The sequence below is a fragment of the Pongo pygmaeus genome, chromosome 12 (assembly GCF_028885625.2).
Source record: "Pongo pygmaeus isolate AG05252 chromosome 12, NHGRI_mPonPyg2-v2.0_pri, whole genome shotgun sequence".
Lineage (NCBI taxonomy): Eukaryota > Metazoa > Chordata > Mammalia > Primates > Hominidae > Pongo > Pongo pygmaeus.
The window spans coordinates 45,787,335-45,809,462 of record NC_072385.2 but is presented as its reverse complement, the minus strand read 5'-3'; the positions used below and the strand labels follow the sequence as shown (position 1 = coordinate 45,809,462).

At 44.5% G+C, this 22,128-nt stretch overlaps 1 protein-coding gene and 1 long non-coding RNA gene across 3 annotated transcripts in view; one reads left to right on the top strand and one right to left on the bottom strand.

The window, feature by feature from the left end:
- The first annotated feature begins 70 nt into the window (after window positions 1-70).
- Window positions 71-22,128, top strand: part of LOC129025053 (uncharacterized) — a 51,758-nt gene continuing 29,700 nt past the window's right edge. Inside the window, exons 1-2 of one of the 2 annotated variants that reach the window (XR_008497159.2) lie at window positions 71-2,114; window positions 2,922-3,036. This is a non-coding gene — a long non-coding RNA (uncharacterized LOC129025053). The remainder of the gene's footprint in view (window positions 2,115-2,921; window positions 3,037-22,128) is intronic. The other variant, XR_008497162.2, reaches the window with a different exon arrangement.
- EIF2AK3 (eukaryotic translation initiation factor 2 alpha kinase 3) overlaps window positions 19,641-22,128 on the bottom strand; it is a 74,315-nt gene continuing 71,827 nt past the window's right edge. The window contains exons 16-17 of the mRNA XM_054472501.2: window positions 21,817-21,879; window positions 19,641-20,834 (exon numbers count right to left, since the gene is read on the bottom strand). Coding sequence (XP_054328476.1) covers window positions 20,634-20,834; window positions 21,817-21,879 — 264 coding nt within the window. The 3' untranslated portion in view covers window positions 19,641-20,633. The remainder of the gene's footprint in view (window positions 20,835-21,816; window positions 21,880-22,128) is intronic.

Genomic DNA, 22,128 nt, shown 5'->3' with positions numbered 1-22,128 from the left:
ACCTCGGATGATCCACCCACCTCGGCCTCCCAAAGTGATGAGATTACAGGCGTGAGCCACCGTGCCCGGCCTATTCTAAAACTTTAATAAAAACGGTTGTTTTGCTCCCTAATGTCCAAGTTTCATTGATTAATAGCTATCGGTGTGAACAACTACCTGGACCAAGAAGATCAGCTGGATTCAGAGATATCCTTCACTAGTTCTTAATCTGAGATGTTCAGAAACTTCCTTGGAAATGTCTATTTCTGGAGAGACCATCGCTCGCTCTCCCCTAGGTGGACAGAGCAAGAAGGTGAGCCATGACCTGGATCCGCTGGAGCAGGACAGGACAGTGGTAGGGGAGCCCAGGAAGGGATCAGGCAGGCACAGGAGAGAAGGATGAGTTGAGACCCCAACACGCTGCTTTTGAGGCGCTTGCCGCACCTTCCCACAGGAGGCTGAGGAAACGGCTCTGAGAAATAGCTACTAAAGTCCTAAGATTTTGCCTCAGAAATCTCCTTCGGATTTGGCCCTCCATTCAGACCCCACTGCAGCAGGCTTCCTCTGTGGCACCCAGGAACGGCCCCTGCAGTCCTCCCCATTTTAACCCTAGAGGAATCATAAAACAGAAGTCTGATTACATATTCATCATCTCCCTGTATAACCACCACGTGGGGGTTCCCACAGCGTAAGGCCCTTCCTAGGAGGCAGCAACCCCTCCCTCCAACCCCATCTCAACCTGCGCTACACTCATACCCCTCTCCCACCTCCTGTCTTCCACTTGCTGTTACTTTTTGTAAACAACTCTTTCTCCTGGTTTCCCCCGGTTTCCCCCAGCTGACAGCTTACACAGCCTCTTCTGAAGAATCCTGTCTTGACAACCCTCTGTCCCTAACAGTTTGCTCTCTCTGTGTGTTCTTAAGTCCCTTTGTTCCTGCATCTTTCAGAGGGGGGCTGTGAGGAGTCCATGAGTGAATACCCGGTGCCTGTCCTGGCAAACAGTGACTGCTCAATCATTGTGAGCTATGTTTTATTTTATTAAACAAATTTTTTTTTGAGACAGAGTCTCGCTCCATCGCCAGGCGTGATCTCAGCTCACTGCAACCTCCACCTCCCAGGTCCAAGCGATTCTCGTGCTTCAGCCTCCAGAGTAGCTAGGATTACAGGTGTTAGCACAACTAAGTTCCTCTTCAAAACTTAACTCCCTGTTTATAAATTGTAAGGTTATAAGCTAGCTCTTCTCCCTGCTTTCCCCTTTCTCCACTTTGGCCTTCAAAGTCCTCATCTCACTACCTTATTTAGAAAGAGTTTCAAACTTCCTTCTGTTCTGTAACCAACCCCCTTGCTGTGCCCGTACATGTCCAGACATGCCTAGGCATGCCTTCCCTCCTGCCTAGTTAGTAACAGACAGTCTCTCCTCCCCACTCCTCTTGTAGCAAATTGCACGTTTACCCTATTTGGAGAATTTTAAGTCTTAGCCAATCAGGTCAGCTTAGATTGTGAGGTCCAACTCCAGCCGATGGGGAAAGGACACAGAAACAGGAACTGCATTAGGGATAAAAACCCTTTCTCTCCTTTGTTGGGGTGCTCTTGTGATCGTGGCTGACGCAGGCAGCACACTTCTGTAGAAGTAATTGCCTTACTGAGAAAACTTTTTGCCTGAGTGCTGGTTCTTCTTTGTGGCACCGAGCACTTGTTTCTAACAGAGACATGTGCCACTGCGCCCGGTTAATTTTTCTATTTTTAGTAGAGATGGGATTCTGCCATGTTGGCCAGGCTGGTCTGAAACTCCTGACCTCAAGTGATTTGCCCACCTCGGCCTCCCAAAGTGCTGGATTACAGGTGTTAGCCACCACGCCCGGCCATATTTAATTTTAATGTGTATTATCTTTAGAATAATTTCTTTTTGAAAATCTTTTGGAGTGTTTTACTTTCTTTCTTGCTCTTGAAACCTGGCATATAGCAGGTGCTCAACAAATACTGAAGGAAGGAACGACGGTGAGAGAGAAAAACGGTTTTCCAAGGGCCTGCACAGGAAAGATACAGAAGGGCTCCAGGTGTCTTCTGCAACTGCCCCCAGCAGCTTCAGGCTCCACACAGGGAGCAAGGAAGCTCTCAGTACCTGGCAATATCAGGTAAAGTGACTCGGACAGACATTCCTGAGAATGGTTTACAACTTTGCCCACTGAATTCTACTTTCTGCAACTGAAGTTGCCTTTGGGGAAAAGCAGGACAATAGGAACTCCAAATTGGGTTTGGGTGGTGTCTTGATTAACCCGTGTCTTCCTAGTCCCAGCTCTGCCCTGGTCCAATAGCTGTGTTTAGTGAATAGATCCAGGGGGAGCCTGCTTTGGTCAACAGACATTTTAATAGTCTCAGAATAAAACTCTTCACTCTTCACCTAGTTTATTGCTGGGCAGAGCATGGCCGGATTCCAGCAGCCATCCCCATCTGCCTTCATTCCTCTTGTATTTTTTAGGGTCCCCTGAAGTTCCTCAATATGAGGCTGAGAGCAGAGAATTGGGAGCAGATATCCTGGAACTAGACTCACAATGTCATGCAATGTGCCAGCCCCCATGTTGGGCTGAGCACATACCTTATCTGACTCAATACCTACCTTCACCATTGAGTGAATACAGCCATCAGGCCTACGTTGTAGTGGAGAAAACCAAGGCCTCAGGTGACTTGGCCAAATGTCACACAGGTGGTAGCTGAGCTGTGATTGGCTGAGCTGGGTTTGGCTTTCTCCTCCCATAAAAATCTCATTTTGACCTTTCGTTTTCTCATGTGTAGAAGGAGGATAATTATACCCATCTCACAAGATACAAAAAAGAAATTACATGAATGCACTTAACATTTTTAAAGGGGTAATACAGTGTTTCTTTCTATTATTAATATAAAAGAGAATTGATTGACACTTATTTTCCCACCCTTACTTGTAGATTGTGTGCTGCCCCCCACCAATGTGATGTCAACTCTATGGATGCTTTTGTCTTTTCTTGGCCTTGGGAGGGACCCCGTGGCAGAGGCTGCAGAGACAGGACTGGGGGCTTGAAGGTAATGCCAATAGCTTTTTTATGTTATATATATATTTCAGAGCTTACAAAACATGGCCACAGAAGGTATCATCTTCCAACTTCATTTCTTCTCTGTGACACAGGAATTCTTACACTCATTTCACAGAAAGCACCAGCAACCAAGGGGTGAGGGTTTAGGCCCCAGGCTTCCATGGCAGTGTGCCGTCTTCCAGATCAAGTGGTCACTCACAGTTGATCTTTGACTCTGAGAGTTCCTAGCAGGGGATGGCAGTGGAGTGCCTGAGTCAAATGCTGATTCCTCAGTTCTGCCAGGTCTGGATGGAGAGTCATTAGATCTGGTGTGAACTCCAGTAATCTGTTGTTTTATATGGTTCACTGGTGGCTGAGTCACTGGTGCCACGTGAATCACACATTGAGAAATAGCAGAAGAGGATGCACAGCCCCTGGAAGTCTTGGACAGACAGTGGCAAGTCTTTGCTGGAGATAAACTATAACTAGGGAGTTAGGGTAAGGTGGATCAGAGCATGCGCAGATTGAAATATCTTTTACAGCTGGGGCGTGGTGGCTCACACCTGTAATCTTAGCACTTTGGGAGGCTGAGGTGGGTGGATCACCTGAGGTCAGGAGTTCGAGACCAGCCTGGCCAACATGGTAAAACCCCGTCTCTACTAAAAATACAAAAAATTAGTTGGGTGTGGTGGTGGACACCTGTAATCTCAGCTACTTGGGAGGCTGAGGCAGGACAATTGCTTGAACCCAGGAGGCAGAGGTTGCAGTGAGCCAAGATCAAGCCATTGCACTCTAGCATGGGCAGCAAAAGCAAAACTGCATCTCAAAAAAAAAAAAAAAAAAAAAAGAAAAGAAATATCTTTTACTAGTCCATTTTGTGTTGCTATAAAAGAACACATGAGACTGGGTAATTTATATAAAAAAGAAGTATATTTAGTTCATGGTTCTGCAGGCTGGGAAGTTCAAAGACATGGCTCTGGCTCCTGAAGAGGGCTTTTATGCTGTGTCATAATATGGCAGAGAAAGTCAAAGGGTAAGTGGACTCAAGCGAAGAAAAGAAAACATGAAGAGTGTCTTGGCTTTATAACAACCTACTCTTCTGGGAATGAATTCATTTCCAGTCCCTTGAGAGCAAGGACTCACTCACTTCCTCAAGAACAGCACCAAGCCATTCATGAGGGACCTGCCCCCATGACTCAGACACTTCCCGGTAGGCCCCACCTCTTCATACTGCCACACTGGGGATCAAATTTCAACATGAGATTTGGTGCAGATAAACCATATCCAAACCATAGTGTATCTCAAGAATGTTTTGGGGCCCGGAGTGGTGGCTCATGCCTGTAATCCCAGCACTTTGGGAGGCTGATGTGTGACAATCTTTTGAGCCCAGGAGTTCAAGAGCAGCCTGGGCAACAAAGCAAGACCCTGTTTCTATTTTTAAAAAATTAAAAAGGATGTTTTGGCTTTGCAACACTGCAGAACATGTCCATTAATTTCCAAACATTAAAGAATATATATTCCATTTGTATAGGATGCCTAGAGTAGTCAGACTCAGAGACAGGAGGGAGAATGGTGGTTGTGAGGGGTTGGGGAAGGAAGAAATGGGGAGTTATTATTCAATGGTACAGAGTTTCATTTTGGGAGGTTGAAAAGTTCTGGAGAGATGGATGGTGATGATGATTGCACTACAGTGTGAATGTACTTAATGTCATAGATCTCTACACTTAAAAATAGTTAAAATGGTAAATTTTATGTGTGTATTTTACCACAACAAATATATATATATAAAAACACACACTGACACAAACACACATAAAAAGAAAGTTTTTCTCAGTATGACATAAAATCTGGGAAACTACAAATTAAAAAATTAAATTAATACATTGCCTACATAATAATCAAACTTCCTGCATGGAAAAAACCCCATAAAATAAAAAGGCAGGCCAGGTGCAGTGCTCATGCTTGTAATCCTAACACTTTGGGAGGCTGAGGCCGACAGATCCCTTGAGTCCAGGAGTTCAATACCAGCCTGGGCGACCTGGTGAAACCCCATCTCTACCAAAAGTACAAAAATTAGCCAGGCATGGTGGTGTGCTCCTGCAGTTCTAGCTACTTGGGAGACTGAGGTGGGAAAATCGCTTGAACCCGGGAGGTGGAGGCTGCAGTGAGCCAAGATCATGCCACAGCACTCCAGCCTGAGTGACAGAGTGAGACCCTCCCAAGAAAAAAAAAAAAATTAAAAGGCAAAGAACAAAGTAGGAAAATATTTGCAACATAAATAACACATCTGAGTTCTTTATACTATGAAGAAACAGACCCACAATGCTGGAGAAAAATGATTTTTTATTCAATCATTTTTCTCTCATTTAGCACATACATATTTAACACCTGTGTACCAGGCACAATTCTAAGTACTGGGAATATAGCAGAAATGAAAATAATAATAAGACAAGGAGATTCCATTCTAATTGGGGAAAATGACAATAAATAAAATGAGGGAAATGTGGCATGTTGAAAGGTTGTAAGTGGCGTGGAGAAAGACAAAGCAGGCAAGGAGGATGTCAGAGTTATGACACCAGGTTCCTCAGAGCAGGTGGCATTTGAGCAACACCTTGGAGAAGGGGAGCCCTTCGCACGAGGAGGACTGGGACTGAAGGAACAGGAAGGGCAGACCCTGGGGAGGTGCCTGGGAGGCAGTGTCAGGGTGGTTACAAGGTTTCTCAGGACTGTCTAGGTGCAGGTAAGCCCTTACAAAGGCTGTGACTCTTATTTCGAGTGAGACGGGAGCCACTGCAAAGTAATGAACAAAGGGTGACATAACCTGGTTTCAGTTTTATTATTTATTTTTATTTTTTATTTTTTTGAGACAGAGTCTCGCTCTTTTCCCCAAGCTGGAGTGCAGTGGTGGGATCTCGGCTCGCTGCAACCTCTGCCTCCCGGGTTCAAGCAATTCTCCTGTCTCAGCCTCCCGAGTAGCTGAGATTACAGGTGCATGCCACCACACCCAGCTAATTTGTGTAATTTTAGTAGCGATGGGGTTTCACCATATTGGCAAGGCTGGTCTTGAACTCCTGACCTCAAGTGATCCACCTGCCTTGGCCTTCCAAATTGCTGAGATTACAGGTGTGAGCCACCATGCCCAGCCTGGTTTCTGTTTTAGAAGAATCACTTTGACCACTGGATTGAGAAAAGACAGAGGGGACAAAGGGAGAAGCAGGATAATCCAGGTGAGAGGTAGGGGTGGCATGGACCACAGCAATCACTGTGGAGGTGGAGAAGATGGAGAAATGGTTGGATTTTGATTGTGTGTGAAGGCAGAGCCTGAGATTTCTTGACAGATTGGCTGTGGAGTACATGAGAGAAAGAGACATTGATGATGACTCTATTTTTTGGCTTGTGCAAACTGGAAAGGTGACCTGCTTTTCACTGAGATGGAGAAAATGATAGTCCAAATGGGTTTGGGGAAGATCAGTTTGGTTTTGGAAATGTTAAGTTTGAAATGCCTCTAGGATTTGAGGAGGCAGCTGGCTACAAAGGGCAGAGTCCAGGAGAGAGGTCAGGGCCTGGAGACAGATCCTCAGGAATTAACAGCATGTGGATGGCACTGAAAATCAGGAGACTCGGTCCCTTGCCAAGGAGTGGAAGTGGTCTGAGGACTGAGGTCTAGGGCAGGTCGAAGTTGAAAGGTCAGGCAGATGGAGGGAGCTTTGAGGTGGGACAAAAACCATAGGCGTCTGGTGTTCTGGAGATCACGTGAAGAAAGGTGACAGGGAGGAGGGAGCAACCTGTGGATCAGCAGCGTCAGATGCTGTTGCTGGGCCAGGACTGAGGACTTAGCACTGGATGTATTAATAGCAACAAGGTTATTATTGGTGACCCGCAAGGAGCCTGGGGGTGAAAACCTGAAAGAGATAACCAAGTGCTCTTAACAACGCTCACATAAAACTTGAAAATGCTCGATAAAATACACACATAAAATTTACCATTTTAACTTTAACTTTATAGGTATAGACAGGCACTATTATCATCCTGATTTTATAGATGAGAAAATTGAGGCACAGAAAGGTCAGACGGCTAGTGAATGGTGGAGCCAGGATTTGAACCCTAGTAGTCTATGTCAAGATTATAAGGACTGCTGCGTGCAGTGGCTCACATCTGTAATCTCAGTGCTTTGGGAGGCCAAGGTGGGAGGATTGCTTGAGCCCAGGAGTCCAAGACCAGCCTTGGCAACATAGTGAGACCTCCATCTCTACAAAAAATAAAAAAGCCAGATTTAGTGGTATGTGTCTATAGTCCCAGCTACTTGGGAGGCTGAGGCAGGAGGATCCCTTGAGCCCTGGAGGTTGAGGCTTCAGTGAGCCAAGATTGTACTACTGCATTCTTGCCTGAGAAATAAAGGAAGACCCTGTCTCTGAAAAGAGAGAGAGAGAGAGATTATAAACACTATGAAAAAAAAAAATGCAAGCCAGGTGCGGCAGTTCATGCCTGTAATCCTAGCACTTTGGGAGACTGAGGTGGACGGATCACTTGAGGTCACGAGTTCGAGACCAGTCTGGCCAACATGGTGAAACCACATCTCTACTAAAAATACAAAAATTAGCCATGTGTGGTGGTGGGCACCTGTAATCTCAGCTACTAGGGAGGCTGAGGCAGGAGAATCGCTTGAACCCAGGAGGCTGAGGTTGCAGTGAGCCGTGATCGTGCCACTACACTCCAGCTTGGGCCACAGAGTAAGACTCCGTCTCAGAAAAAAAAAAAAAAGAAAAAAAAAAATGGAGACCTCTCTGAGACCCAAATGACAGGAGAAACTCTGGGCAGAAGCTCTTTGGTGGCAAGCACAAGGCCATCTGATGAAGAGTGCTGGGTGTGCTCATGGAACAGGAAGGCCAGTATATTGGCTGTGGTGACTGAGAAAGAATTGAGTTATGGACTGAGTGAGTATCTGACTGCCTTGAGCTGTGGTTCTCTCCTGGCGTGATGACTTCTCCAGGTGGCAGGGCATGCACTGCCACATCCTATCCCAGTACATGACCTTTCTGTTCCTGAGGATATTCTTCCTTAGGTTGAGCTCTGCTAGATTCTCCCCAATAGCCATCTTCTCTTCTGTATTAACAGACACCTAAGATTTTTGCTGAGCAATGGCCACTTGGAATAAAGACTACATTTCCCAGCTTCCCTTGCATAAAACACGGCCATGTGACTAGATCCCAGCCAATGGGCCATAAGCAAAAATGGTATATGCCTCTTCCCAGGCCATGCCCTTCCCCTTCTGCATCCTGGTGCTTGGACAAGTTATGAGCCTAGTTGGACCTCGTGGATAAGGGCCCTGCCCTAGGGATGGTGAAATGGCAGTGAGAAGGAGGTTGGATTTTTGAGTGGTACACAGCAGTCTCGTCAGGTCTAGAGTGTCCCGCAGAATAAAATAAACCTCCAATTGTTTAAGCCAATGTTTCTCAAGCTTACCTGTACATTAGAATCACCTGTGGAGCTTAAAAAATATATATACTGATCCTTGTCCCTTCTCCTAAATTTCTGATTTAATTGGCCTGAGGTATAGCCTGGCATTGGATAATTTTTTGAGACAGAATCTCCCTCTGTCGCCCAGGCTGGAGTGCAGTGGCACAATCTCGGCTCACTGCAACCTCCGCCTCCTGGGTTCAAGCAATTTTCCTGCCTCAGCTTCCCAACAGCTGGGATTACAGGCACCTGCCACCATGCCCGGCTAATTTTTTGTATTTTTAGTAGAGGTGGGGTTTCACCAAGTTGGCCAGACTGGTCTCAAACTCCTGACCTCAGGTGATCCACCCACCTTGGCCTCCCAAAGTGCTGGGATTACAGGCGTGAGCCACTGGTGGCTCCTGGCTGGCATTGGATATTTAAAAATCTCCCCAGCCACGGTTGAGAACCCTTGGTTTATGTCACTGGTAATTTGAGTTTCTGTTAAACACTTAAAACTGTATCCTGATGTGTCCAAGCTCAGGTGGGTCTTGGCTCTTAAAAGCTATGCCTTGAGAACAGAGTCAAACTGCTCTCACTGGACAGGCCTTCAAATGAAAAGTCAGGGCCGGGCACAGTGGCTCATGACTGTAATCTCAGCATTTTAGGAGGCCAAGATGGGAGGATAGCTTGAGCCCAGGAGTTCAAGACCAGCCTGAACAACATGGTGAAACCCTGTCTCTACAAAAAATACAAAAATTATCCAGGTATGGTGGTGCATGCCTGTAGTCCCAGCTACTCGAGGGCTGAGGTGGATTGCTTGAGACCAAGAGGTCACAGTTACAGTGAGTCATGATTGTGCCACTGCACTCCAGCCTGGGGAACAGAGTGAGATCTCATCTCTACAAAACAACAACAACAGCAGCAAATTAGCTGGGTGTGATGATGCGTGCCTGTAGTCCCAGCTGCTTGGGAGGCTGAGGTGGGAGGATTACTTGAGGCCAGGAGGTTGAGGCTGCAGTGAGTCATTATCATGCCACCGAACTCCGTCCTGGGCAAAAGAGTGAGACCATGTCTCAAAAAACAAACAAAAAAACCCCCCAAAGTCAGGTGACGGGCCTCTTCCTAATTATGTCGTGTTCATCGCTTCACTGGGATGAGGGCCGATCAGGAGGATATTCACCAAGATTGTGATACTGGAGGAGAGACCTGAGAGGAAGGGTTTCCAGGGGGTGAGGGTTCAGGTGGGTAGAGGAAGTAAGGGGGTAACAGACAGACAAGCTAGGGAGCATGGCAGCTTGAGAAAAGGCCAGGAGTTCATTTGTTACTCCTGAAAAGCAGAATGGGCACATGTGGGTTCTCAAGAATTAAGGCTCAACTGGGTAAGTTGGTGGAGGGTCTTGTGTGCCAAGCTCATGAATTTGACTTTGAACCTGAGGATGTCCAGGGACTTTCAGAGGATGTTAAGCAGGGAAGAAATAGCATGGCCAGATTTATGTTATAAAATATTCTGTCATGACAGCATGAGTTGGTTCAAGACTGGAGGTGGGCAGACCAGTTCTGAGGTCCCATGAGAGGTGGTAGGGACCAATGAATGCAACCTGCTTGTGTCTGAAGTTTTGCCAGATGTCTCACATTGTTGATTTAAGTTTCCAACAAACCTACAGTTCTCATTGTCAACATTTGTATTGCTTCGAAGCTAGTTCCTACTCAGCCTGCATTTGTCCATCCAGAGCTTAGGGATCCGGGGGAATGGTTGTAGGTCCCCTCTAGAATAGTCCCTTCCTCTTAGGAGTTGCTTGGGAGATGTTAGTAGAATGAACCATGGCCCAGGTGTATTTTATCTTGTTAGTGCCAGCCTGTCCCAGAAGCAGTCAGGGTAGGGCCAGTACAGGAGAAGGGTTGAAATAAATCTAAAACTTCAGCACACACAGTCTATTGCAAATATTGCTTGTGTGAATTACTTTGGGTTCCTGTTAAAACATGAATTCTGGTCCAGCAGGTCTGGAGTAGAACCTGAGATACTGCATTTCTGCAGCTGCTTCTGGTCCTGTGGCCACTATGAAAGGGGAGGCATGTGGTTCTCAGCTTTGACTGCACTTTGGAATCATCAGGAGGCTTAAAAAAATCCTGAGGCCTGGGCTCCACACCCACAGGTTGTGATTTACAGGGCTGGAGTGCTGCCTGGGTATTGGCTTTTTTTTTTTTTAAGGTCACATTATTATTTTACTATGCCATCAAGATTGAGAAGCAGTGCCTTAGAATCACCTATGAGTGTTTAAAAGGTAGGTTCTTAAAACTTTTGATTCTTTAAATCTTAGAAGTAGTGGATGGGTGGTGCATACCTATAGTCCCAGTTACTGGGGAAGCTGAGATAGGAAGATCTCTCGAGGCCAGGAGTTGGAGGTTGCAGTGTACTATGATCACACTTGTGAATAGTCACTGCACTCCAGCCTGGGCAACATAATATGACTTCCTCTCTGAAAAAAAAGAAAAAGGCCGGGCACAGTGGCTCACACCTGTAATCCCAGCACTTTGGGAGGCTGAGGCAGGAAGATCACTTGAGGCCAGGAGTTCGAGACCACCCTGGCCAATGTGGCAAAACCCTGTCTCTATTAAAAATACAAAAAATTAGCTAGGTGTGGTGGTGCACGCCTGTAGTCCCAGCTACTCAGGAGGCTGAGTCAGGAGAATCACTTGAACCCAGGAGGTGGAGGTTGCAGTGAGCTGAGATCGCACCATTGGACTCCAGCCTGGGCAACAAGAGTGAAACTCCATCTCAAAACAAAAAACAAACAAAAGCCCCCAAAATTAGCTGGGCGTCGTGGCACATGCCTGTAATCTCAGCTACTCAGGAGGCTGAGGCAGGAGAGTTGCTTGAATGCAGGAGGCAGAGGTTGCAGTGAGCTGAGATTGTGACACCACACTCTGGCCTGAGCATCTCAAAAAAAAAAAAAAAAAAAAAAATAAGTAAACGAATAAAAGAAAGGAAGAAAAACAACTTGAAAGAAGCCTTGCAAGAAATGTGCACTATAGCAAGCACTCTTGGAGAATCTACTGGGTAAACAGCCGTTACACTTGGAAAAGGAGCCTGTGGGTCGTGGTGATGCCAGAGTGCAGTGATTATGGTGAAGCTGCCTGAGGGTCATGGTTATTGGAATTAGATAGAGCTGATTGGACCTCCAGGCTAGTATTTTCCAGCAACCCTATAATAGTGGGTCAATCACATTTAAAAAACCCTTAACTCTTTTACTTGCCTTTCCCACTAAGATTAACATTTACCTGTGTGATTATTTTTAAAGAATAGATTCCCAAAGTGGAATTTTCAAGAGAAATTATCTTTCAAATTTAGACAGATACTGACAAAAAAAATCATAAAGATACATTTCTAACAACAGCCTATGAGATAATCCTTTATCAGACTTTTGCTTGCACACATAAATCTTTTAAATGTTTTCCACGTGATAGCAGAAAAATGGAATCCACTGTTGGTTTCGTTTGTATTTCTTTCCTTTTTTTTTTTTTTTTTTTTTTAGACGGAGTCTTGCTCTGTTGCCCAGGCTGGAGTGCAGAGGCGAGTGATCTTGGCTTACAGCAACCTCCGCCTCCCAGGTTCAAGCAATTCTCCTGCCTCAGCCTCCCGAATAGCTGGGACTACAGGCGTGCACCACCACACCCAGCTAATTTTTGTATTTTTAGTAGAGATGGGGTTTCACCATGTTGGCCAGGATGGTCTCGATCTCTTGACCTCGTGATCCGTCCGCCTCAGCCTCCTAAAGTGCTGGGATTACAGGCGTGAGCCACCGCGCCCAGCCTGTATTTCTGATGAGTAGCTAAATAGAGTTCTTTTCATTTTTTTTAAACTACTTACAATTCACCTATGATTTGCCTGATTATACCCATTGCATGGAAATCCTTTGATTCAGTAAGCCTCAGTTTCCTCCTCCGTAAAATAAGGGCCATAGTAAATCCCAAGGTTATTGAAGGTATTCTATGAGATACCACGAATATAAACTGCCTAGTATAGGACGTGGTATGCAGCAGGCCTTCCAGAAACGTTGGTTTTTGAAACTTACTCAGGAGCTGGCTGCCCAGCAGGTCTGCGCCCCAGACGAATCCATTAGTCCCGAGGGCGGAGTGAGTGGTAATTAACCTAGGAGAGAGAGGGACCCCTCCCTTCCCTCCTCCTCCTTGGACAGCATCTCCCGCACGCCACACCTCTATCGCCGGTGGTTCTCATGCCCACCCACCCTCCCGCATCTGTCACAAGAGGATCAGTCACCCCACTGGACTGACTCGGTGACACTCAGTCCCCTACCCTCCATCCCACGGCCCTTGCCGGGGAACGCAGAGCGCCGCGGGCCCGCGGAGCCCCCGCTTTGCCTCGGCGTCTGTCGTCCCCACTTGGCCACCCTGAGCTCTTCTTCCTCCGGGGCCAGGTTTTTGTACCGACAATTCCTGCCGCCGTTCCCAGCTGCGCCCGAGCCAGATTCCCTGCCCCAGCCCCGAGAATCCAGACCGGCATCCTCCTATCTTTCATCTCCAAACCCTCTGGCCACGCTGCGCCCCGGCTCCCCGCTGATTCCTGTAGACCGGCAGCTAGGGTCAAAGGCCTGGGAGAAAGGAGGCATTCCCAGCCCTCCTCCACTCCCTGGGCAGCCCGAAACCCCTATACAACAAAGGCGTTTCTTGACTACTTGAATAATAACCATCCTTTTATATTTGCAAAATACGTTGTCCTCACCCAGTCAAATGCCAGCCTCTAGTCCTTGTCATAGGCATATTCAATGTCCACATTTATGCATAAACATTATAAAGTTTTTATTGCTGCGTGTTTTACTAAAGGGTTTTTTTCTGTGCCTTTCTCTCCCATCATATAATAATAAGAAAAATAAGTCACACATATTTGTATGACCCTTTAACTCATAGCTGTCACGTAGTCCTCAGAATAACCCTACAACAGGACTGTGCCCATTTTAGAATTGAGAGAACTGAAGTTATTTCATTTTGTTTCCGTTTATTGAATTCTATTTACTAGGTTCTACACTAAATATTATATTTATTGTTTAATCTTCAAAATGTGCTGTTTGCAATGAGGAAACAGATTGGAGAGCTGAAGGAAAATTGTAAACAAGGAAGAAGTAATGCAGCCAGCCCTAATTCCAAAGCCCAGCGCTGTCCTGTCACCTGTTACTCCTCTAAAATGCTCTCTGAATTGGGGATTATTCAGAAAAGTGGGGATTGTTATGCTAACAAGGGCAATGCAGTGATAACTGTATTATTACAAGCTTCCTGTTAGGCTGTTGTAGTTATTTTAATTATTGCATTGGTTTTGTTTTGTTTTTTCATATAAAACAGTGTGATGAAAATATCTGCTTTGCAGAGATCCTATTAGAATTAAATGAGACTGTAAAATAAACTATAAAGCAGAATACAAATATGAGATCAATTAAGATATTATAAACACTGGCCAGGGGCAGTGGCTCACACCTGTAATCCCGGAACTTTGGGAGGCTGAGGTGGGTGGATCAGTTGAGGCCAGGAGTTTGAGACCAGCCTGGCCCACATGGTGAAATCCCATCTCTACTAAAAATACAAAAAATTAGCCAGGTGTGGTGGCGCATGCTTGTAATCCCAGCTACTTGGGAGGCTGAGGCAGGAGAATCCTTGAACCCGGGAGGCAGAGGTTGCAGTGAGCCGAGATCATGCCATTGCACTCCAGACCAGCCTGGGTAACAAGAGTGAAACACCATCTCAAAAAAAAAAAAAAAAAAAAAAAAAAAAAAAAAAAAAAAAAAAGATATTGTAAATGTTGTTTATTGGTTTCCTTTTTCTTAATTTTAAAATCTAATTTATTAATCACATTGGATTAAAGTATTATCTGCATTGGAAAGAACTCAAACAATGCTGAGATGCATATTGAAGTTAATAATCTTCTCCACCCTCTCCAACTCTATCCTTGTAAGGTAACTAGTGTAGCATTTGGTGAGAATCCTTCTGAGACTTCTTCTATGCCCATGAAAAATTCCATTTAAACAGATGTAGAAACTCTTTTACGTGGTTGCAGTTGTACTGTTCACACTTCTCTGCAACTTGAATTTTTCATTTATCTGCTTAATAAACCATTTAGTAATTCCACTTGTGCTACTGACTCATTGCGTTATGTATAGTATGAATATATCTTCACTTATTCAGCTGGGCTTTTTTTGTTTGTTTTGTTTTGAGACGGAGTCTCGCTCTGTGGCCCAGGCTGGAGTGCAGTGGCGTGATCTCGGCTTGCCCGAGCTCTTCTTCCTCCTGGGCCAGGTCTTTGTACTGACAATTCCTGCTACCACCTCCAGGGTTCAAGTGGTTCTCCGGCCTCAGCCTCCCCAGTAGCTGGGACTACAAGAGCACACTAGCATGCCTGGCTAATTTTTGTATTTTTTCTTTTAGTAGAGACGAGGTTCCACCATGTTGGTGAGGCTAGACTGCTGTTTTCTTGAGTATGTCATGAAAAGATCCTTTTGGAGAAAGAGCACCCTTTCTCCTTCATTCCTTCTCAGTATCAATATCAAACCCTGTCACTCCCTTGGGGCAAGTCACAGTCCCTTGTGACCTTTCTGGGTGGTGAAAATTCTCCTAGGCTCTTCCTGGGAGGCGGTAGAGCTCTATGCCAGCAAATTCGGCACTGTTTCCTCTCCTCTTCCTACTCACATGCTTGCAGCTAGCAAGAGAGGAGCTAGTCCCAAAGTGGCTGCCATCATTTATGACAGTGTTCTCTAGGTACTCTAAAAGCTAACATCATTTGAGAAAGCAGCAGTTTGTTCCCAAAGAGCCACTTACTATAGCACCCCTTGAAGTCCTTTAAAACTCAACACTACAGAGCACTGATAGAAGACCCTCCTGTGGTTGTTGGGAGCTAGCACATGGTCAGCTGCTGGACAAAGAAGGGATGGCTTTCAGCTTCCACTGCCCTGCTCAGTCCCTCTGACCTCTTGCTGGATAAAGGCTAATGGCCCCTGTCTGATTTCATCTCCAACTCTTTCTCCCTCTCGTCAGTGCTCTTCCTCAGCCACCATAGTGATCTTGTGATTTAAAAAAAAAAAAATTAGAGATAGGGATCTCACTATGGTGCCCAGTGTAGTCTTGAATTCCTGGGCTTAAGCAATCCTCCTCCCTCGACCTCCCAATGTGTTGGGATTATAGGAGTGAGCCTCTGTGTCCAGCCTATAGTGATCTTAAAATCTCTGATGTCCTTCCTCAGTTCAGTAATTTTCTACAGCTTCCGATTTTCTAATAATACCTTAACTGTTTACCAACAAAGTCCTGGAATACTCATCCATCATCTTCAAAAAGGGATATCTGTCATTTCTTCTGTCCCCAAACTGCACCCTCCTCTGGATTCTATAAAAGCGTCCACACCAGAAACTCAGGAGCCATCTTCTCCTTTACCTGTATTTAGTGAATTCCAGTATCCTGGCCTTTCTGACTCAAAAATAATTCTCAAGTTGGTCTACTTCTCCCCACCCCACCTTTGAGAGCTCTCTTTTTTAATCCTGCCCTCCCTCCATGCCTTTGCATGGGCTGTTCTCTCTGTTCCCTCTCCCTTCCCCAACCTTTTCTTAGTCCCCCAGAACATGAAGAAGAATCAGAAAAGAAAGCTACTCAGCTGCTCCAAAGAGGGAGGCACCAAGTAAGGGATTAGGGATTAGGGATACTGAGAGTTGTTAGAAGTAGAGTTGTTGGAAGTAGCCAGGCACATACTGTTCCTGTATTTGTTTCTTGTTTGTTTATTTTGAGACAAAGTCTTACTCTGTAGTCCAGGCTGGAGTGCAGTGGTGTAATCATGGCTCACTGTAGCCTCAACCTCCCAGGCTCAGGTGATCCTTCCACTTCAGCCTCCCAGGCAGCTGGAACTCTAAGCATGCGCCACCATGCCCGGCTAATTTTTCTATTTTTTTTGGAGAGATGGGATTTCGCCATGTTGCCCAGGCTGGTCTCAAACTCCTGGGCTTAAGAGATCCTCCCACCTCGGCCTCCCAAAGTGCTGGGATTATAGACGTGAGCCACTGCGCCCGGCCTATTTGTTGTTTTAAGTCATTGTCCACGTGAGAAATTTAAAAGCAGTTCATGGCATGTGGGACTTTGTATGGTTGAATTTTGCAATATCTGGCATGTTTAGATTATGTTGACATGCTTGTTCTTGTGATGTGTTGAACGTTTGAGGGGAGGGAGGAATACTTTTACATGTTGAAAAATGTTCTTTATCTCAGCCCTCAACTGTCTGCTACATTCATGTGCCACATAACAATGTTTTAGTCAACGAGGGAACACATACACAACAGTGGTACCATAAGATTATAATACCGGGGCCAGGCACGGTGAGCACTTTTAGAGGCCGAGGCGGGTGGATCACCTGAGGTCAGGAGTTCGAGACCAGCCTGACCAACATGATGAAACCCTGTCTCTACTAAAAATACAAAAATTAGCTGGGCCTGGTGGCAGGCACCTATAATCCCAGCTACTCCAGAGGCTGAGGCACGAGAATCGCTTGAACCTAGGAGGTGGAGCTTAGAGTGAGCTGAGGTCGTGCCACTACACTCCAGCCTGGGTGACAGAGTGAGACTTCATCTCAAAAAAAAAAAAAAAAAGTTTATAATACTGTATTTTTACTGTCCCGTTTCTGTGTTTAGACACACAAATACTTACCATTGTGTTACCATGGCCTACAGTATTCGGTATACATCATGCTGTGCCATCTAGGTTTGTGTAAGTGCACTTTGTGATGTTCACAGGATGAAATCACCTAACAATGCATTTCTCAGACCTTTAAGCAAGGCATGACTGTCACCTGGTGACAGCTACTGTAGTTGCAGGGAAAGGCTCTCCAGGGGGAAGTCTCGCGAGGCAGTGCCTGGACAATCTAGTTATGGGGGATCATAGATGTTCCCAGCAGTGAGCCAAAGAACATCCAGAGTCCCCGCTTAGCCCTTGACTTCTCCACTATGGCTAGTAGTTAAGACTGGGAGCTTGTTCTATCTCCACTCTCTCAGAGAAAAATGGCCCAGAAATAAAATAGCGTTTGTTGTAAATGCATCCAGAGAAAGATGTCAGTAAGAAAAACCCCCACATCATCCTAACATCATAAAAGTCTGCTTTTCTGTCTGCTCCTGGGAGGCAAACAGCAGACTAGGTAGCTAGTTTTCAAAACTTCTCATGGGCTTCCTATCCCCGGACCAGCCCTCAGGCTAGTCCTACTGCCTCCCTGAAGGGTTAATCAGGAGAGCCCTGTGCTCTTTCCTGGTAGGAGAATCGTTTGAACTCAGGAGGTGGAGGTTGCAGTGAACCGAGATGGTGCCACTGGACTCCGGCCTGGGCAACAGAGGGAGACTCCGTCTCAAAAACAAGCAAGCAAACAAACAAAAAACTTGTGAGATTTGATGTTTTCGTCTGTTTTTAGCATCAGGATTCTTTTTTGAGACAGGGTCTCACTCTGTCGCCCAGGCTGGAGTGCAGTGGTACAACCACAGCTCACTGCAACCTCTGCCTGTTGGGCTCAAGCGATTCTCTCACCTCAGCCTCCGGAGTAGCTGGGACTCCAGGCATGCACCACAACAGCTGGCTAATTTTTGTATCTTTTGTAGAGATGGGGTCTTGCCGTGTTGCCCAAGCTGGTATCTAACTCCTGAGCTCAAGCAATTCACCTGCCTTGACTTCCCAAAGTGCTGGGATTGCAGGTGTGAGCCACTGTGCCCAGCTAGCATCAGGATTTTTAAGCCATCTTTCCTCCTTCACTTTTGCCAAATTTTCATTGTAGCAGGGGTTATATCTATGTTCCTCAAGTTCAATTCTACAAATATGTAATCAAGCACCAGGCTTTATGCTGGATGTTGCTGGACTACAAGAAGCTGTCCCCTTACTTTCTGAGATCTTAGAAACGAACAAGGGGGAGCTGATCTTCATCAGAGTTGCTGGCTCCTCTGCACCCTGAGAATAAGTATTATCAAATACAATGTGCTAAAAGCAGAGGCAAGGGCAGGGGATGGAAAGATGCCAGAAAAACAACAGAACTTAAAGGGAGTAGTGGGGTTTGGACTCAGTAGAAAGGGCTGTGGGTGAGAACACAGGGGTCTCCATTCTGACTACTGTTATGGACTTAAGTGTTGCTGGCCCAGTCTCTTAACTTCCCCAGCCCTATGCCTGCTTTCCTGCTGGTGGTCAGCAAAGGCAAACCCAGGTTAAAATGAAAGAAAACCTGATTACATCATGTAAGAATTTAATCCCTAGACAGCTTGGTGCAAGCAGGTAGACAGAACACTGACTAGGAATCTAAATACCTAGGTTTTGATCCCGGTTCTGCTCTTGCTGTCTTTGTGGCCTTGGACAAATCACAGCACCTTTCTGGACCTGGATTTGACTGTAAATAGAATGGGAATAGTAGTGTCTGCCATGGCTAGCTCCTAGGGAGGTCCTGGGGATCAAAGGATCTTTGGGGGACTGAGTGGGGTGTGCTGCCAGAAGTCAACAAACCTTCACCTCTGGCTGGGGTAAAGAGGAAGGGAGAAAAGGAACAGCAACTAAAGCAGGCTGACCAAGAGATGAAGATGACGGGGGTGAGTTTGCCAGGAACCAAGCAGAAGCTGGGGAAGGAAGTGGTTTGAGCAGCACTGCTGCGAGTGAGTCTGGATATACAGTCAGCCACGAAGATCTGGGAAGTGTTTTTCCAGTGTACAAGTTGCTCATAACCTTGCATGGTAGACATTACTTGTTTGTAATACGGAGATGCTAAGCATTTTGACCTTTCTAGATTGTGTCTAGCTGGTTCATGCCCCGTTAGCCCAGCTTGCCACATGCCTCGATGTGGCACATGTCAGTTACACCTCGGTATCAATACAACTAGCACCACCACAGCCCTTTTCTCTGAGAGCTCTCCCTTTAGGGGAAAGTCCTCTATATTCCCAGTCCTTGGCACAGGGTAGGCACTGAGCAAATGTCTGTCAATTATGGATCTTGTGAATTTTGAAAGGGCCTGCCAAGTCTTTGGGAAATGATGAAAAAGATACCTGTCTGAAATGGGTTAGGAAGAAGTTTTCTTGAGGATAGGTTTATGACTCTTCCTAGATCTATGATCCCATTTTATAAATTAGAAAATCTACCATTTTGGGACTAACTCCTCAAAATAAGAGTCAACCATACTTAATTTAAAAAAAGTTTTATTAAATCATTTAGACTTGAAAGAAGTCACAATAGTTAACACACTTAAGTGTGTTCTGTACACCACCAACCCAAATGGATTGATTTCAGAATTTTTATAAATAAAACATAAACATATTTACAGTGAAAAATAAAAACATGTTAGCAAGTTAGATGATTAAACTGTTACCTATAATCAGTTTGGGGGAAGTACCAACCTACAGGATTACATATAAGACACTTAAGATTTCATTAGGCTTAAAAAGTCCATAGTTGAAGAAGTTAGTTGTAATATATATGATCCATTTCTTAATACGGCTTTTTTCCTCCCAAAACTAGACCTTTCAACCAATTTACATAAAAAGCTTCATTTTCCCTTTATTGGAGGTAAAAGTACAAAAAGCTCTAAACCCACCCTAGAACCATCTAAGGAATAAAGCTATTGAATGCTACAAATAGGACTATAAAACTATGGACATAAACCGTTATACAGTTTGTGCTACTTGTCCTCCAAAATAGTGCAGATTCCTAATTTACCCGCCAGGGACAAAAATGGAGTCAGCTTTTTCTAGAAATCAGTTTCAAAATCATCATATCTCTAGAAAGCATATTTCTAGAACAATACAGTTATCACATAGGGGGACTTTCCTTCTGTATTATAAAAATATATCCATTTTAGTTCTCACTATATATATATTAGGCATTGCCGCTACCTCCTTAGGCAAATGGTGAGGGCTATAAAGCTTGGCCAGCAGCCAGTTTCAAGAGACTAACAAAGGACAAAGATAGCCCTTTCCTTATGTATAGCAAAACTCAAGAGTTGGCTCACATTAGGTTATGCCCCCAAATCCAGCTTAAATTTGATATAAAAAAAAGTAGTCCACAAGAAAATTGAGCAAAGAACAAACTTTTCAAGTCTGCAATTTTCGACAGGCATGTTCTAAGAAGTAGGCTATTATCTGTGTCACCTATTAGGGTTGCTAGCACAACTTAAGGCTAATTGCTTGGCAAAGGGCTATGGGAGTTGTTGGACTGTCTTGAATGTTTTGTTCCCGATGAACTCAAGGAGCGAGACCTCTGTCTGAGCACTGTTTTTCCTGGAAAGTCCAAGTCCTCAAATACAGCATTTTCAATGATGTTTGTAGCTTCAGGTCGTTCCATAGGGGATGGAGAGAGCATGTCTTGAACCATCACATACTGAAATATAAAAATTGTTTTGTGATAAAACGGCCAGGTTTGATCACTGTACAGTTTTTAAAATCAGTGCTGGCAAAATTTTTCTGTATATATTTTAAGTTTTTGAGCCATATTCGAGTTTTCAAGTCTCTGATACAACTACTCAGCTCTGCCATCGATGCACAAAAGCAGCCAGAGACAATTTGTAAATTAATGGGCATGGCTGTGTTCCAGTAAAACTTTATTATAAAAATAGGTGGCAGGATGGATTTGACCTGTGGGCACTAGTTTGCCAACCCTCATTCCAAAAAAACATGGACAATTTTTGGGTAATTTGATTTTCTAACACATTATAAAGGATTATTTAATCACATCCTTGAAACACAGATATGATTTTCAAAAATCATCTTACAATTGCATGTAAATCTACAATTATCTCAATAAAAATTTTAATTAGAAAAAATTATGGCAGAGATCAGCAACCAGTGCCTTTTCTTGGTTTTTAAACATCTCTCTGAACATAACATGTACTCTTATGAGCCACCCTGGGCATAGATACATCAAGTTTGCAAAATACATGACAATTTTTAGTAAAACAGATTTAAGTATATGTAGGTATTAATATATTGTTATAAAGTCCATTTTTTAATGCAACTCTTCATTATACTTACAATACTGAAAGATAAATTTTGACTTTTTCCAATTTGAAAATGAACACATACTAACTCACTTCAACTTAATTACTTAAGGAAATTCAAGATTTATCAATATATAAATTTCACAGGTGCTACAGTGTGGAACACTGGACATTAGGCTGAAGGAGCCAGGCCCCAGCTCCAGTGTTTGGTTTTAACAAATTCTGGGCTCTTAGGAGCAGGTCTCTTTCCTCTCTAGACCTTTGGCTTCCTCATCTGTAAAATAGGGAAACTGAGTCGACTGCTAAGGACCGCTTAACGTTCTAAAGATGATTCTAAAGAAGATAAAAGATGAGAATTACACATACCTCACAAGGATATTTCTGAGTAAATAATGGTGGAAATTTGAGATTTCTTACATCAGTTAAGGTCTAAAAAGAAAAAAAGTATTACTTATTAAAAGTTTATTTTGACATATGACATGACAATATTTTTTGATACTCTAACAAAATGACTAAGAGGTTGTACATTTATCAAATGGAAAATTTATCAATAGCTTTTCCTGATTTAATAACTACATGTTTCCTGAGCACAGATGTACACTCCATCAAATATCCTCAAAATATAGGAGAAATATATATGTATATACAGTTGGTCTTCCACATCCAAAGATTCAACCA